Below are 15788 nucleotides of genomic sequence, written 5' to 3'. Positions count from 1 at the left end.
TTTGAACGATTACGTAATTGTGGCATTCATAATTGTAATCACGATTAGAAATTCGATTAATTGTGCAACCTAAATGATACTAACTGAAAAATTACAAAGGTTTTATTTTAAGATGATTCTCAGGTTGATTTCAAGTTTAAAATGATATTATTCTAAAGCTGGAACATTCTAAGCGTGAGTCATAGTTTTTAGTCAAGTTGAATGTGAGTTCTGTTTACTGTAAAATTCTATTTTATTTTGGTATTATTTAAGAGTTGAAACTGAGATGATTCTAAGAGTTGATTTATTAAGGGGTTCAACAGGACGTTTTCTTACAAAATTCAAAATTTGAAGAGGTTCCAAGATTGATTCTGAGGTTGTAAAGGTGATTTGTGAGATTTTAAGGTTGATTTGAAATCAATTCTAAAATTATACTAACTGAAAAATGACAAAAGTTTTATTTTAAGATAATTGTCAGGTTGATTTCAAGTTTAAAATGATATTATTCTAAAGATGGAACATTCTAGAAAAAAACAGGACGTTTTTTTACAAAATTCTAAGGTTCTAAGATTGATTCTGAGGTTCCAGTGTTGGTTCTGGTGCCATCGGGTTGTTTGATAGGTTGATTCTGAGCTGGTTCTAAGATTCTGAGTTTGATTATGTGGTTCTAAGATGAATTCCAAGGTTCTAAAGCCTCATCATAATCCAGAGAAGAGGTCGACGGAAACAGGGCTGTGTTCAGAGTCATGCATCGCTTCAGCATCCAGTGTGAGAGAGAGGAAGAGAAGGCCGCGGGAAGGGGCTCTTAACAATGACTGTATTTCTCATGGAAGTGTGTGTGTGGGAGAGGGGGGGAAGCGGAAGAGAATGACCCGTGTGTGTGTGTGTGTTTTCTCTCTTTTGTTGTTTCCTTCCAGGCTGAGTCACCACTGGAGTGTCTGAAGGGTCGAGAGAGAGAGAGAGAGAAAGTGAAGGAGGAGGCTGAGACGTTACATCACAACGTGGCAGAGAAAGTGAGAGGAAGAGTGTGAGAGAACAGGAGAAGCAGAGCGAGGGAACAGGACAGAACCGCCAGCAGGACGTCGAGCGCTGGACTGACCCTTGAACTCTGACCTCGGAGCCAACATGAATGACCAGAACGTAGTGAAAGAGGGATGGGTGCAGAAGAGAGGTGAGAAACAGCAGCACTGAAATACTGATGTAGTGTCTTTCTGTGTGCTTGATCGAGTCGGGGTTTTATTGGTTTCGCAGGTGAATACATTAAGAACTGGAGACCGCGGTACTTCCTGTTAAAGACGGATGGGTCGTTTATTGGATATAAAGAGAAGCCGCAAGATGCAGATCTGGCTTATCCACTCAACAACTTCTCTGTGGCCAGTGAGTCTCTCTCATTCATTTTAAACAGGGTTATTGTATTTAACTATAAATAAAACCAAAAAAAATGAAGGAAAAAATAACGCAAAAATAAATTGAATAAAACTAAACCAAGATGAAAAAAATACTTGAAAAGTAAAATAAACTTAAAATACAATAAATTAACTAAATAAAGCCATAAAAAATAAGTAAAATTAAAAAAAAAAAAAAATTTAATAAAACTAAACCAAGATGAAAAAAATAAAAGAGGTCCCATTACAATTACTAAATAAAACCATAAAAAATAGTTAAATTTCACATAAAATAAAATGAAAAAATACATGAAAATTAAACAAGAACATACTCATTTTCATTTTGTTTTAACATTATGTATTAAAATTTGCACTGATAAATAAAAATGAATACAAATATACAGGTGCTTCTCAATAAATTAGAATGTCGTGGAAAAGTTAATTTATTTCAGTAATTCAACTCAAATTGTGAAACTCGTGTATTAAATAAATTCAATGCACACAGACTGAAGTAGTTTAAGTCTTTGTTTTTTTTTAATTGTGATGATTTTGGGTCACATTTAACAAAAAAACACCAATTCACTATCTCAACTAATTAGAATATGGTGACATGCCCATCAGCTGATCAACTCAAAACACCTGCAAAGGTTTCTTGAGCTTCAAAATGGTCTCTCAGTTTGGTTCACTAGGCTACACAATCATGGGGAAGACTGCTGATCTGACAGTTGTCCAGAAGACAATCATTGACACCCTTCACAAGGAGGGTAAGCCACAAAACATTCATTGCAAAAGAAGCTGGCCGTTCACAGAGTGCTGTATCCAAGCATGTTAACAGAAAGTTGAGTGGAAGGAAAAAAGTGTGGAAGTAAAAGATGCACAACCAACCGAGAGAACCGCAGCCTTATGAGGATTGTCAAGCAAAATCGATTCAAGAATTTGAGTGAACTTCACAAGGAAAGGAATGGACTGAGGCTGGGGTCAAGGCATCAAGAGTCACCACACACAGACGTGTCAATTTGGCTACAATTGTCATATTCCTCTTGTTAAGACACTCCTGAACCACAGACAACGTCACAAACTCCTCACCTCAGATAAAAAGAAGAAGAACTGGACTGTTGCCCAGTGGTCCAAAGTCCTCTTTTCAGATGAGAGCAAGTTTTGTGTTTCATTTGGAAACCAATGTCCTAGAGTCTGGAGGAAGGGTGGAGAAGCTCATAGCCCAAGTTGCTTGAAGTCCAGTGTTAAGTTTGCCACAGTCTGTGATGATTTGGGGTGCAATGTCATCTGCTGGTGTTGGTCCATGTGTGTTTTTTGAAACACCAAAGTCACTGCACCCGTTTACCAAGAAATTTTGGAGCACTTCATGCTTCTTCTGCGACCGAGCTTTTTGAAGATGCTGTTTTCATTTTCCAGCAGGATTTGGCACCTGCCCACACTGCCAGAAGCACCAAAAGTTGGTTAAATGACCATGGTGTGCTTGACTGGCCAGCAAACCTCACCAGACCTGAACCCCAGAGAGAATCTATGGGGTATTGTCAAGAGGAAAATGAGGAAACAAGAGACCAAAAAATGCAGATGAGCTGAAGGCCACTGTCAAAGAAACCTGGGCTTCATACCACCTCAGCAGGGCCACAAACTGATCACCTCCATGCCACGCCGAATTGAGGCAGTAATTAAAGCAAAAAAAGCCCCTACCAAGTATTGAGTACATGTACAGTAAATTAACATACTTTCCAAAAGGCCAACAATTCACTAAAAAATGTTTTTTTTATTGGTCTTATGAAGTATTCTAATTTGTTGAGAGAGTGAATTGGTGGGTTTTTGTTAAATGTGAGCCAAAATTAAAAGAACCAATCATCACAATTTAAAAGAACCAAAGACTTAAATTACTACTTCAGTCTGTGCGCATTGCATTTAAAATTTTAATAGTATCTCATTGATACTTAAATAACACTGCTTTATAATGTTTTAATAGTATCTCATTGATACTTAAATAACACTGCTTTATAATGACCCATTAATACTGTGGGGAAAAAGATATGAAAATATTTACTTCTAGTGTATGTTTTCTGTCAGAATAAAATAAATAATGTGTGATCAACCTCAAGATTTTCTACCAGTGTTTTGAGATTTTTTTTTTAATTGTATGAATGATATGAGTGTGTCGTGTTTTTGGTAACCCATCAGATCAGTTTTACTGTTCTCTAGATCCATGACTCACTTCATTCAAAGCAAACTGATTTAATTTGAGCGTCACATGCTGACGTCATCAACATGAGTCTGCCGCTGTCATCTGAGATGATGACATCTTTATTCCACATACATGAATTATATTATTCAACCTGCATCCTCCTCATTGGTCAGAGTGTCAGCTGATGAAGACGGAGAGACCCAAGCCCAACACCTTCATCATCAGGTGTCTGCAGTGGACCACTGTGATCGAGCGCACGTTTCACGTGGACACGCCTGAACACACCTAACAAAAGCCCAAAACAAACCAAAATCAAAACACACTAAAAATTCACAATAAATGTTAGTAAAACTCTAAATATGACCTGTGACCTGTCACAATAAAAAAAATTAAAAAAACTATAAAGCATATTACATTTTAATGTACTGTTTAAAATTAAACAAACAATACTTAAATTAATAATTAAAAAATTTATCAAAAAAATTAACACAAGAATGTATTTAAGAATTTTTTTGTCTAGTGTCCTTTTGTTAATTGTATACCTTGTGTAATTTATTCAGAGATCGCCATAAAAATAGCCTTGATACTGGCATGGCATTAAAAAGTGAATAAATTATAATAATAATAATAATTCAAAAACGGTTATTTTTAACATTAGGCTACATCTTTTCCCCTACTTCTTTTCTTAATAGTCATTACTAGATTAATAATCACAATATAGCTATTTTTTTATTTTATCTTTGTTGTTATAAATAAGAACCGATGCAAAAAAGAAACAAGTGTATTACGTACTACTTTCATTCGGCATCTAAACAAGCATTCAAGAAAAAACAAATAGTGAAATGTAAAAATCACTTGAGTGTGTCGATTAAAAATAAATTGATTATTAAAACTACAAAAGCAGTTCAGTCAAGCATCACATGATTTCCTCTCTTCTTTTTTGATCACCGTTAATGAGACAGACAACAGTGTTATGCACAGATCAACACATGCAACGTTTTTCCCCAAACGTTCTCTTAAGATATAACAGATTATGTTTGTGTGAATACTTATAAAAATATATTTAGTCTACTGTAAATCTGTAGATGTGTACTCAGAAAACGTACAAATAAAGATGTTTAATCACTATTTGGAGCACTGCGATCACTAGATAAGGGCTTAATGAATGAATGTTTGTGAAAATCTCAAATTCCACGAAAATCGACATGTAAAAAAAAAAAAAAAAAATTGCCCGCGGATCAAAATTAGCCAGTATGCATTAGTGCACTTTTTGCCTGGACAAAATATCGCTCTGTCACAATTGATTGCACTTTTGGTAACCAGGGATGAGTGGGTCGAGGCCATTCAGATGGTGGCAGACAAGCTGGCCAAACAGGAAGAGGAAGGAATCCTGTGTAGCCCCATCTCTCAGATCGAAAACGTCAACGAGGAAGAGATGGACACGTCAACCAGTCATCACAAACGAAAGGTAGAGCGGCGGATCGATGGGGTTTAACGCGCAGGCGCTCATTCTGACGTCTCTCTCTCTCTCGTTTGACAGACAATGAATGACTTTGACTATCTGAAGCTGCTGGGTAAAGGCACATTTGGGAAGGTGATTCTGGTGCGGGAGAAAGCCAGCGGCACATATTATGCAATGAAGATCCTGAAAAAGGAGGTTATTGTTGCCAAGGTACGAGAAGTGATTCTCTGAGAAACGCTGGGCGTCAGCTGTGATGAACTTCTGTCTGTCTCTCTCTCTTTCAGGATGAAGTTGCTCACACGCTCACCGAGAGCAGAGTTCTGAAGAACACTAGGCATCCCTTTCTAACTGTGAGTGATGGTTGTGTTTTTTTTCTTCCTGTATTTAAAAAGAAAAGAGCAATTTTGAATTGTTTGTTCTCTTTCTGCAGTCACTGAAGTACTCGTTTCAGACGAAGGATCGTTTATGTTTTGTTATGGAGTATGTGAATGGAGGAGAGGTAAAATTTTGCTTCTTTTACATCTTTAGAACTTTCTTTTGAAGGTGTTTTGACCTTTGAATGATCTTTCAAACATTGTACAACTTACAAAATGTCTTTCTAGCCTGTTTTTTTTTTTTTTTTTGGTCTTTCTTTCCAAATATTGAACAGATTTGCAAACCGTTTCAAACTTACAAATTACTTTCAAATTTAGAATTTTCATTTCATTTTTAAAACTTAAAACTTCCCTCCAACATTCTAACCTTCTTTTAAACGTACTTTTTAAAAACTCTCTTTTGAACTTTCTAACTTTTCTTTGAAGCATTTACAAATATAGAACATTTCCTTCGAGCTTTCAAAAATTGATTTCAGGCTGTCTTTACAAATTTTGAATTTCTTTCTGGACATTTTCAAAACGTACAAATTTTCTTGCAAACATATTCAAACTTCTTCTAACCTTCTTTTGAACTCTCATTTAAACCTTATTTTGAAATTTCTCTCTAACTTTTGTCCTTAAAATTTCAAATTTCTTTCCCCCTTTCCAAACTTCATTTAAAACATTTCCACACTTGTTCTTTCCAGCTTCAGATTTTTCTTTCTTTAAAGCTTCCTAATCCTTCTATCATGTTTTATTTCAGTTTCTTTCTCCGTGTATGTGAGTGTGCTGCAAGTTTGGATTGTGAGTTCTGAATATTCCTCTTTTTTTAATTATGGCAGCTGTTTTTTCATTTGTCGAGAGAGCGCGTATTTTCAGAGGATAGAACCCGTTTCTATGGCGCTGAGATCGTTTCTGCGTTGGATTACTTGCACTCTGCGAAGATTGTTTACCGTGACCTGAAGGTGAACATTGAACAGAGCACACAGACCAATATCAACATTTTCATGCTATGATCCTCAGTTATTTTTTTTACCATTATCAGATGTGTCTGTGATTGGTGTGTGTTATTCCAGCTGGAAAACCTGATGTTGGATAAGGACGGTCACATAAAGATCACTGATTTTGGGCTGTGTAAGGAGGGCATCACAGACACGGCCACCATGAAAACGTTCTGCGGGACCCCCGAGTATCTGGCCCCTGAGGTACGGGATGTTTTATCACTTTAAGCGCAGCACAGGAAACACACACGCTGGGTTCAGTTTAATAAAGATGACTGTTTAATCTCCGTCTGTCACAGCTGGAACAGGGTCACACTTTAGCTAGAGTCCGCACACAAACAGCAGGCTGTAGACAAGACTGATGAGCAGCTCACGGGTAAAAATAGAGCGATCAGACAGGAAACATAACGGTGACCCGCTGGCCATTTAGGCTCCATTTTAATAATCAAATACAGTACAGCATGTATAATCAACAGTGATGTTGCATATGGATGCTGTAACGCCGATGACTCATGCTGATGTCATGATCATAACTGTATGATGCCAGGCTGTTCTTCCATCATTGGAGTCATTTATCCAGGTTGCATCTACTGATGCTGCAGTAATGATTGATTATTGATATTGGTAATGACTGGTTTTGAGAGATAATGTAATCGTTTCTGGATCAGCCATCAGGTATCTGAGGATTATAATCAGCTGTCGGAGACTGATCTTGGATCAGATATGTGCATATTTTTTGAGCAGTTATTGGAGGATAATGTCATTATTGATGAAGATATTGGTGGTGGTTTGTGAAGAGTTAATGGAGGGTAATATTTTTGTTAATGAAGAATTGGAGGATATGTGATTTTGATTGATTATTAATTTTTTCATGTTCGTCATGGAGATATTCATGTGATATTTTATTTCATAATTATTAGAGACTCATATTCGTCATCCTTTCCTATCAAAACGCTTGCTACGGATGCAGATTCAGAAAAATCGAACCTGATCCAAAAAATTTTTGTGGCAGACAAAAGTTTCAGAGGCAGTGTGTAAACGTGATTGACACAACGTGAGTTCGTATTAATTTTTTAACGTGGGAGCTATTTCAGGTGAGATTTCGGACTTTTGTGCAGAAACCTTGGAGAGACCAATAGAATTATTAATGGAGATATTCATGTGGATATTTTTTTTTATGATGAAGAAATTCAAGTTATTAATTTTAATATTATAATCTTATTACAAAATAAAATAATTAATAAAATATTGGAAGATAATATAATTATTAATAAAAAAATATAAGAGAATAGTAAAATTTAAAAGTTAATTAGAATAATTATAAAAGTCAAAAATAAATTATGTGGAATGCTTATTGGGGATTGATGTGGAATGCTTATTGGGGATAATTGGATGTGGATATTTAATAGATTTTTGCTGGTATTGGAGACTAAATACACTGCTAAAAAAAATTAAAGGAACACTTATTCTCAATGGAAGAAAAAAACAACTATCAGGATATTTATGTGATTTTGGCTTGGTATTATGTAGAGAATGAAAAGATAGAATTTTAATGAAATGAAAATGGAAGATACAGAGGGCTGATTCAAAGACACTCAAAGTGAGTTCGTATTAGTTTTTTAAGCTAACCTTTAGAGACCAATAGAGCAGAGACCTTTAGAGACCAATAGAGTGCCTGAGACCCTTAGAGACCAGGGCATAGAATTATCTGAGATAAAGATATTTAATGTTATTTCTATTGGATATAGGTAGGTCGGCGAGCGGGGGCACATATAATATATCAATATATATATCCTCCTTGATATATATACTCTCGCCACATATATATGTATATATATAGCGTATATAAAATTCCGTCCCCGATATAATGGCAGTTATTGGCCCATATATATATATATGTCTCTGTGTAATCTCTATATATCTATATACTGATATAAACCCAACCATTATTATTATATTATTATTATTCTTTCCAGACTCCAGACTATTATATCACAAGTTTTTTTTTTAGATTAATTAAAGGCAGAAGAGACTGCCAACATGGTGTTCAAGTGGCAAATTATTAATGAATTGGGCAGATTTTTTGTGATTTCTTTTTTGAGGCATACACACCAGTGTCCTGGATCATTGGAGGCTAATATAATTATCTTGCAATAAAGTAATACGGTGGATGAGTAAGGCCTTATTCATATTAATAAATAATTGGAAGTTATTCATCTGATTTTTAAATTTTTTTTATGGCTTACTAGAGATTGATATAATAATGAGTTGGGATATATTTTTGTGATTTTTGATAGGATATTGGAGGCTAATATAAATATTAATAAAGAATTGGAAGATATTCATGTGATTTTGATTATTAGAGGCTAATATAATTGATGTGGAATTGGATAATATTAATATGATTTTTGAACGCTTATTGGAGACTAATATAGTTATTAATGAAGAATTGGAGGATATTTATGTGATTTTGGCTTGATTATTAGAGACTAATAGAATCATTAATGAAGAACTGGAAGATATTGATGAGATTTATGTAAGGTATTATAAAATAATGTGATGTGATTGTTACAGATTCACTATATAAAAGTCTTCAGACAATGTATCTTTATATTAGTGATTAGTGTCTTATTGCTGTGTCTCTTGATAAAGGTGTGCAGGCGAGTGATGTATTGATTATTGATCAGGCGTTTGAGAATGTGTTGTAGTTTTAGTTGTATCGGCCTGCACTGTGGTTTTATTGATCAGGTGTTGGAGGACAATGATTACGGGAGAGCGGTGGACTGGTGGGGTCTGGGAGTCGTTATGTATGAGATGATGTGTGGACGCCTTCCCTTTTATAATCAGGTATGACTCACTTTAACGCTAACAGCACAATAATAAACATTTCATCTGTAGGATTTTTAAAACGTTTTTAAAAGCCTCTTCTGCTCACCAAGGCTGCATTTATTTGATCAAAAATACAATAAAAACAGTAAAATTGTGAAATATTATTACAATTTAAAATAACTATTTTCTATTTGAATACACATTAAAATGTAATTTATTCCTGTGATGCAAAGCTGAATTTTCAGCATCATTACTCCAGTCTTCAGTGTCACATGATCCGTCACTCTTGTGACTCTAGTTTTTTAGTATTCATTCACTGATGAATAGAAAGTTCAAAAGAACAGCATGTATTTGAAATGTAACCTAAATGTCTTTACTGTCTTCAGGACCATGAGAAGCTGTTTGAACTGATTCTGATGGAGGAGATCAAGTTTCCCAGAACCCTCTCTGCAGACGCCAAGTCTTTACTGTCTGGATTACTCATCAAAGACCCCAATAAGAGGTCAGTGTGTGAATGTGTGATCCAAAGCCTTTCTGGGTGTGTTTGTTTCTGCTAACAACTATTGACGTCATCCTCATTTCAGTATGAGAACACCAGATTAAAAATGAGTGTGTATTATGTGAGACCTGAATGAATATTAATCAGCGGTTTATTCCCTGAGCTCGGAGGAGGCCCGGATGATGCAAAGGAAATCATGAGACACAGTTTCTTCACTATGCTGGACTGGCAGGACGTCTATGACAAAAAGGTATAAGTGTACTTACAATGGGGCGAGACATTTTAGAGTTCGAAAGCAGAAACGTAACACTATCGTTTAGGAATCTGGGGTCAGTAAGAATTATTTGAAAGAAATACTTTTATTTATCAAGAATGCATTAAATTGATAAAACGTGACAAAGGCAGTTATAATGTTACATAAGATTTCTGTTTCAAATAAATGTATTTTCTGTTCATCAGAAATCAGAAAATATGAATTGGCACATCAACACTGATAATAATCAGAAATGTTTCCTGATCATCAAATCATTATATTAGAGTAGGGCTGTCAAAATGGCTGAAAAACTAAATTCGAATTTTGTACTTAAATATTATCAATATTCAATTATATTCAAATTACTCTCCTGAGGCCACAAGAGGCCGCATCGAGCAAAACATCACTAATTCACATTTCTTCAAAGCAATAAAATAATACGACTACCTTTGAAAAAAGTGCATAATGTTTAAATTAATGTTTCTAATTTATATATAATTAATTAAGTTACTAAAACAATTAGAAACAAAACAGCATCATGTATGTATGTATGTATAGTTTAATACAAAAAACCAAAAAAAGAACAAAATTACAACTAAAAAAATTAAAAAAAATGAGATGCAGGAAAAACTGAGAAACCGCCATAAAGTGCCAAAACATGTTTTTTAAAAGTTGAACTTACATTAATTGTACATGGCTTTCTAAACATGCGGCTCTCTTTACACGAGTGCAACGCTGATAGATGCCCCTCTAGAAAATACAATAAATATGCATTCTGTGTGAACGGATTGGTTTCAGTTTTGATGTTCACAACGTTTTTGCATTTGAATGTGGATTTATATTTTAAATTCGACAAATATTCGAAATTCAATTTTTTTTTGACAGCCCCATGTTAAGAGTGACTTCTGAAGGACAATGTAACACTTAAGACTGGAGTAATGATGCTGATAAGATAAAATAAAATTTAAGTTGTAATAATATTTTACAATATTCCTATCTTTTTACTGTATTTTGATCACATAAATGTAGCCTTGGTGAGCAGAAGACCCTTCTTTTAAGAACATTTAAAAAAACAAGCAGCCCCATAGTGTGTTTTTGTTAAAGCACATTTAATTTGTACATGATTCTGTATAATAAGCTGCTCTCTCTCTGGTCCTCTCTGTCTCCGTCACGTCTCTTGTCCAGCTGGTACCACCGTTCATGCCGCAGGTCTCGTCTGAGACGGACACCAGGTATTTCGACGAGGAGTTCACGGCGCAGACCATCACCATCACACCTCCGAATAACTCCTAGTGCCACATCAATATCAAGTTACAATCTCTCAATAAAAAGACTGGCTCCTCGTGCCACAGGAAGAGGAAGTTCCAGTCAGTACACAATGAAAAAGCACATGGAGTGTATCACTGTGAAAATCAGCACGGCGCTTATCGCTAGGAAATTCCATTTAAATGCGGAGCGTGGTAAAAATATCAATCGTCCGTCTGTGCGTGACGTAATGTTTCTCTCTCTTCCTCCCCCGCAGATGACGAGGACGGGATGGACTCGGCCGATAGTGAACGGAGACCACATTTCCCACAATTCTCGTATTCGGCCAGCGGGCGGGAGTGATGTCATCGAATAACGCCCTTTAAGGAGCCCCGCGTAGCCATGCTAGAAAGAGCCCCCCCTCTTTCCTCCGTTTAATTACCGATAGTCACAGCGAGTCGTTTTTGTTGCTTTCTGTCCGTTTTTTGTGGGACTTAAAAGGGGTTTTGCACAGTTGGGTGAGACTTGAGCTGGTCGACCCACATTAAAAAAGTCTTGTACACTTTCAGCTTGTTGTTTACAGATCATGGACAGTGTTTTTGTGTTTTTTTGGTATTGATGAAGACCTGGAGCGTTTTTGTTTTTTTGTTGAGCACTCCTTTAACAGAGCCGTTGTGGGGAACAAACCAAAAAATGTTGCCTTATGTGTGTGGATCTCATCAGACAGACAGACAGACCTGTTCCTGTGGGGCTCACGAATTTCATTTTGTTCTTGCATTTTTAGCACACACACACACACACACATCCTCTGTCTGAGGCGTTAAAGAGTTTTGTTCCTTGTTCGTGCTTTCGGTAAAAGATGAAAACGGAGGAAGTGGGGAAATGGACTCTAGTGTTAATATTTGCGTTTCTCTTTTAGTTTTGTCCTCACGCTCTGATATGAAGGTTTCAGTTCAGATACACAACCATACAACAAACTGCCGTTACTGTAAAGGTCTCTCAGGCAATTCAGAGCACAAGTGTGAATCTCACGAAACCCGCCAAGAACATGTCTGCATCGTATTTCACTGCAAATCCATACAAGAAACAAAAAATCATATTTTGCATGAGGAAATTTGAGCATATCTTTAGTATCTTTTATAAGTTTTGCACTTCAACATTTTCATCACCAACAAAAACAACAAAAATCCAAACACAGAAAAAACAAAAAAATATAATTATTATAAAAAAAAATATAAAATAAAGAAAAAAAAGATTTAGGTATTTTGGTAACACTTTTCAATATGGTTTTATTTGTTTACATTAATACACTACAGTAGTTAACATGAACTAACAAAGAATAAGTTATACAGCATTTATTAATCGTAATTTTAGCATTAACCAGTATATTTTTAATTAACAAATTATTTTTGTTAACATTAGTTAATGCACTGTGAACTAACAATACATTTTTATTAACTGACAAAAATTATTAAATGTTGTAAAAATATTTTGCACACTGTTAGTTGGTAAATTAACTAAAGTTAACAAATGAGACCTTATTGTTGTTAAGTGTTACTAGTATTTATGTTATTGATATTTGTTGTTCTGACTTCAAAATAAATCAAAAAGTATTTTTAACATGTGTGTATATATAGTGAAAAGTTAATTAAAAAAATCTATAATTTCTATCCATAATTTAAAAAATTTGCAAAAAATAATGGGAATTAAAAATAAAAATCTGCAAAGTAAAACCTTTGGATTAATTACAACTTTTTTGTGCATTTATGGTAATGAAAATTTCTGACATAATTTTGTCAATGTGCGAAAATCAAAATAGCCCTATTTTTTTTAACCTAAATTCTAATTTCATATTTTCATCTTTTTGATTTTTGTTGGGAAATACAACCTGCGCATGTTTTCGTGAGATTCACCCACAAATCTACCCACCGACGTGGTGAGACCTGCCCAGATATGACTTCTTATGGCTTTGTCCTCTCTAAAGCTCTCCAGGACAGACGCGTGAAGGCTCATGCTGGGCGGCGCTCACCTTTACTGTACAGAGCTACAGGTGTGTGTCTCTCTCAGCAGCACAGAGAGAGACGATCAACCACTGACCCTCACTTCTCACCACACATGTTGGACTATTCCTGAAGATGTAAATACAAACCTCTCGCTCTCTTTTTACTGTTACCATTATTTGATTTTTTTTTTTTTTTGCATAAAGAAGTTATGATCCTGTGTCCATAGCTGTGGAAATCTTATGGATGTGTGATGTTTGGAATCAATACCAAGTCAGATCACAGACTCATTATATGTGCAACTGAGCCATGCAATAGCAGTGTGAATGACCCCTGACCTTTGACCCCCAGGCCTCCTGTGTGTGTGATGTACATATGCAATGCCTTCTGTTTGTTACGCGTCACGGCCCGAGACAACCGTGAAGAAATATGAAGTGAAAAATGACAGAATCATTGGAGAAACGTGTATCATGTGGGTGTTTCCATAGAGACGACTTGCTATGGTTTCAATCCCATTCTGTTAGTATCTGATCCAGCGAACGTTTTGGAAGCTGCCAGTATTCGTTGCGGTTCTTCATAGCGAATGATATGAGTGTGTGTGATTGTTCGTTTAACTTTACCATAAATTCATTGAACATATTATAATATTTTTCCAATAATCCTCTGCCGATTTTCTAATGTTGTTCCGATGACTGAGGTTTTTTGGTTTGTTTCAGCGTATTTTTGTACTATAGATGTAATTTAGTTGTATTTATTTTCGTATGTTGGGATGAAGGACGCTGTCGGCCGCGTTTATTAAGTGCTCTCTCTCCCTCATTATTTTTTATACCTTTCCTTTAGTCGTTTGCCTGTTTTGTTTTCATACCAAAACATTAGGGCAAGTGCCCTGTAGAGGACTTGCATTGCCTTTTGGTAGTATTTATTATTATTCAAATTTAAAATTGTCACCAAATACTATTTACTATATTTAAATTTTAAAACAAATACCATAATCTCTCTTATATCTCAATACATATGAATACAGTTTATACTGTTTCCATTCTCTCTCTCTCTCTATATAACATTATATTATTTAGCTCATTTTAGCAGTATATACTATTTATATATATACATTTTATATTACATTAGAGCATAACAAAATTATTTAAAATTAAACATTTAAAAAAAAATTAATAAATTACAAAATATCAAAAAAAAAAATAAAATAAATTAAATATAAACATATAAAAAAAAAATATATTTATATAATATTAATAAAAAAAATTATATATATATATATATATATATATATATATATATATATATATATATATATATATATTACACATTTTTATTATATATTTTGCGGCCCTTATGTCTCACGTGGGACAAAGGATTAATAATAATAATAAAAAAATAAATTATTATTCATTTTAATTATATATATATATATATATATATATATATATCTATATATATATATATATATATATATATAAATATCAAATAAAAATCACAAGTTAAATTTTTATTCTTAGAAAATAAAAGTTTTGCATTCAATTTCAAAGCTGCAAGGGTATGTAAATGTACTTTTATATGTTAAATATAAATGAAGCCACAATATATGCTTTTAATATGTTTTTGTTTATATTTTATTATAACTGTAATATTATATATGCAGGATTTAACCTAAAACCTAAATTTAATCTGAAATAAATCCATAAACCTTATTCTATTTCTATGAAAATCAAATATCATAATAAACCAGCTGGTCTGTTACTAGAGGAACATGACATTAAAAAGCAAAATTAGGCTGTTTTATTAAAGAAAATGCATTCAGTGCCATTTGCTTTAATTCAACCAATTAACAGTCAAACTAACAAAGAACTGTGTGACAGAAATATATAGTCCTGACAAATCTATTCTCAAAATCCCAAATGTCAATCCGGAATAGCAGGAGGCCAGTCGATGTCAACAGACTGAAACACACAGACAGGAAGATCAAATCTTTGAGATGACATGAAGAGCTACCAAACTTATGCAGCCAAAGCAGTTCTTGATATTACATATTAAATAAGACGCACCTCGACGTCCAGCTCTAGAATATCAGCGTCAGTTTTCATGAGGTCACAGAGGTTGGGTTTCGTGCGGCCGAAGTCTCCGTGCACAAACTCTTTAATGTAACTGCAGCATTTTGTAAGTGAAGGGAAACCAATGCAATTAACCGTTTTCAACATTTATAATAATCAAAAATGTTTCTTGAGCAGCAAATCAGCATATCAGAATCATTTCTGAAGGATCACGTGACACTGAAGACTGGAGTAAAGATGCTGGAAATTCAGCTGCGCATCACAGAAATAAATTACATTTTACAATATATTCTCATAGAAACCAGTTATTTGACTATTTTGTAAGGATACGTGCCGGCCTGTGTGCACAGCTTGAGGGTGAAGTGGTGTTTGTCCAGGTAAATGGTGGTCATGGAGTGCACGAGTCTCTGTCGGACTGCCAGCGGCCGGCGATGCAGGACTCTCAGTGGAGTCTTCTGAGCGACATCAGCACGTCTCTTCTCATGTGTCCAGCTCAAACAGGTCAGCACAACACAATTCCAG

General features: G+C 34.8%; 1 protein-coding gene and 1 long non-coding RNA gene across 2 annotated transcripts; one reads left to right on the top strand and one right to left on the bottom strand.

Annotated features, from left to right (window-relative positions):
* Positions 1–4559: 4559 nt before the first annotated feature.
* Positions 4560–11245, top strand: LOC109064384 (RAC-gamma serine/threonine-protein kinase-like). The gene is made up of 10 exons (XM_042717329.1): positions 4560–5023; positions 5096–5227; positions 5302–5367; positions 5448–5516; positions 6213–6335; positions 6447–6575; positions 9120–9218; positions 9587–9702; positions 9862–9949; positions 11138–11245. The coding sequence occupies exons 1-10, from the start codon at positions 4721–4723 to the stop codon at positions 11243–11245; spliced, it is 1233 nt and encodes a 410-aa protein (XP_042573263.1). The 5' UTR covers positions 4560–4720.
* A 3726-nt stretch (positions 11246–14971) lies between these two features.
* LOC122135985 lies at positions 14972–15732 on the bottom strand. The gene is made up of 3 exons (XR_006153839.1): positions 15597–15732; positions 15261–15360; positions 14972–15155 (listed from the first exon to the last, which is right to left on the bottom strand). It is a non-coding gene; the product is annotated as an uncharacterized LOC122135985 (long non-coding RNA).
* Between the last annotated feature and the right edge of the window lie 56 nt (positions 15733–15788).

Source organism: Cyprinus carpio, chromosome B1 (assembly GCF_018340385.1).
Source record: "Cyprinus carpio isolate SPL01 chromosome B1, ASM1834038v1, whole genome shotgun sequence".
In the NCBI taxonomy this organism is placed as follows: domain Eukaryota; kingdom Metazoa; phylum Chordata; class Actinopteri; order Cypriniformes; family Cyprinidae; genus Cyprinus; species Cyprinus carpio.
Note: the sequence above shows the minus strand (reverse complement) of the source record. Positions and strands in the feature narration are given on the sequence as shown.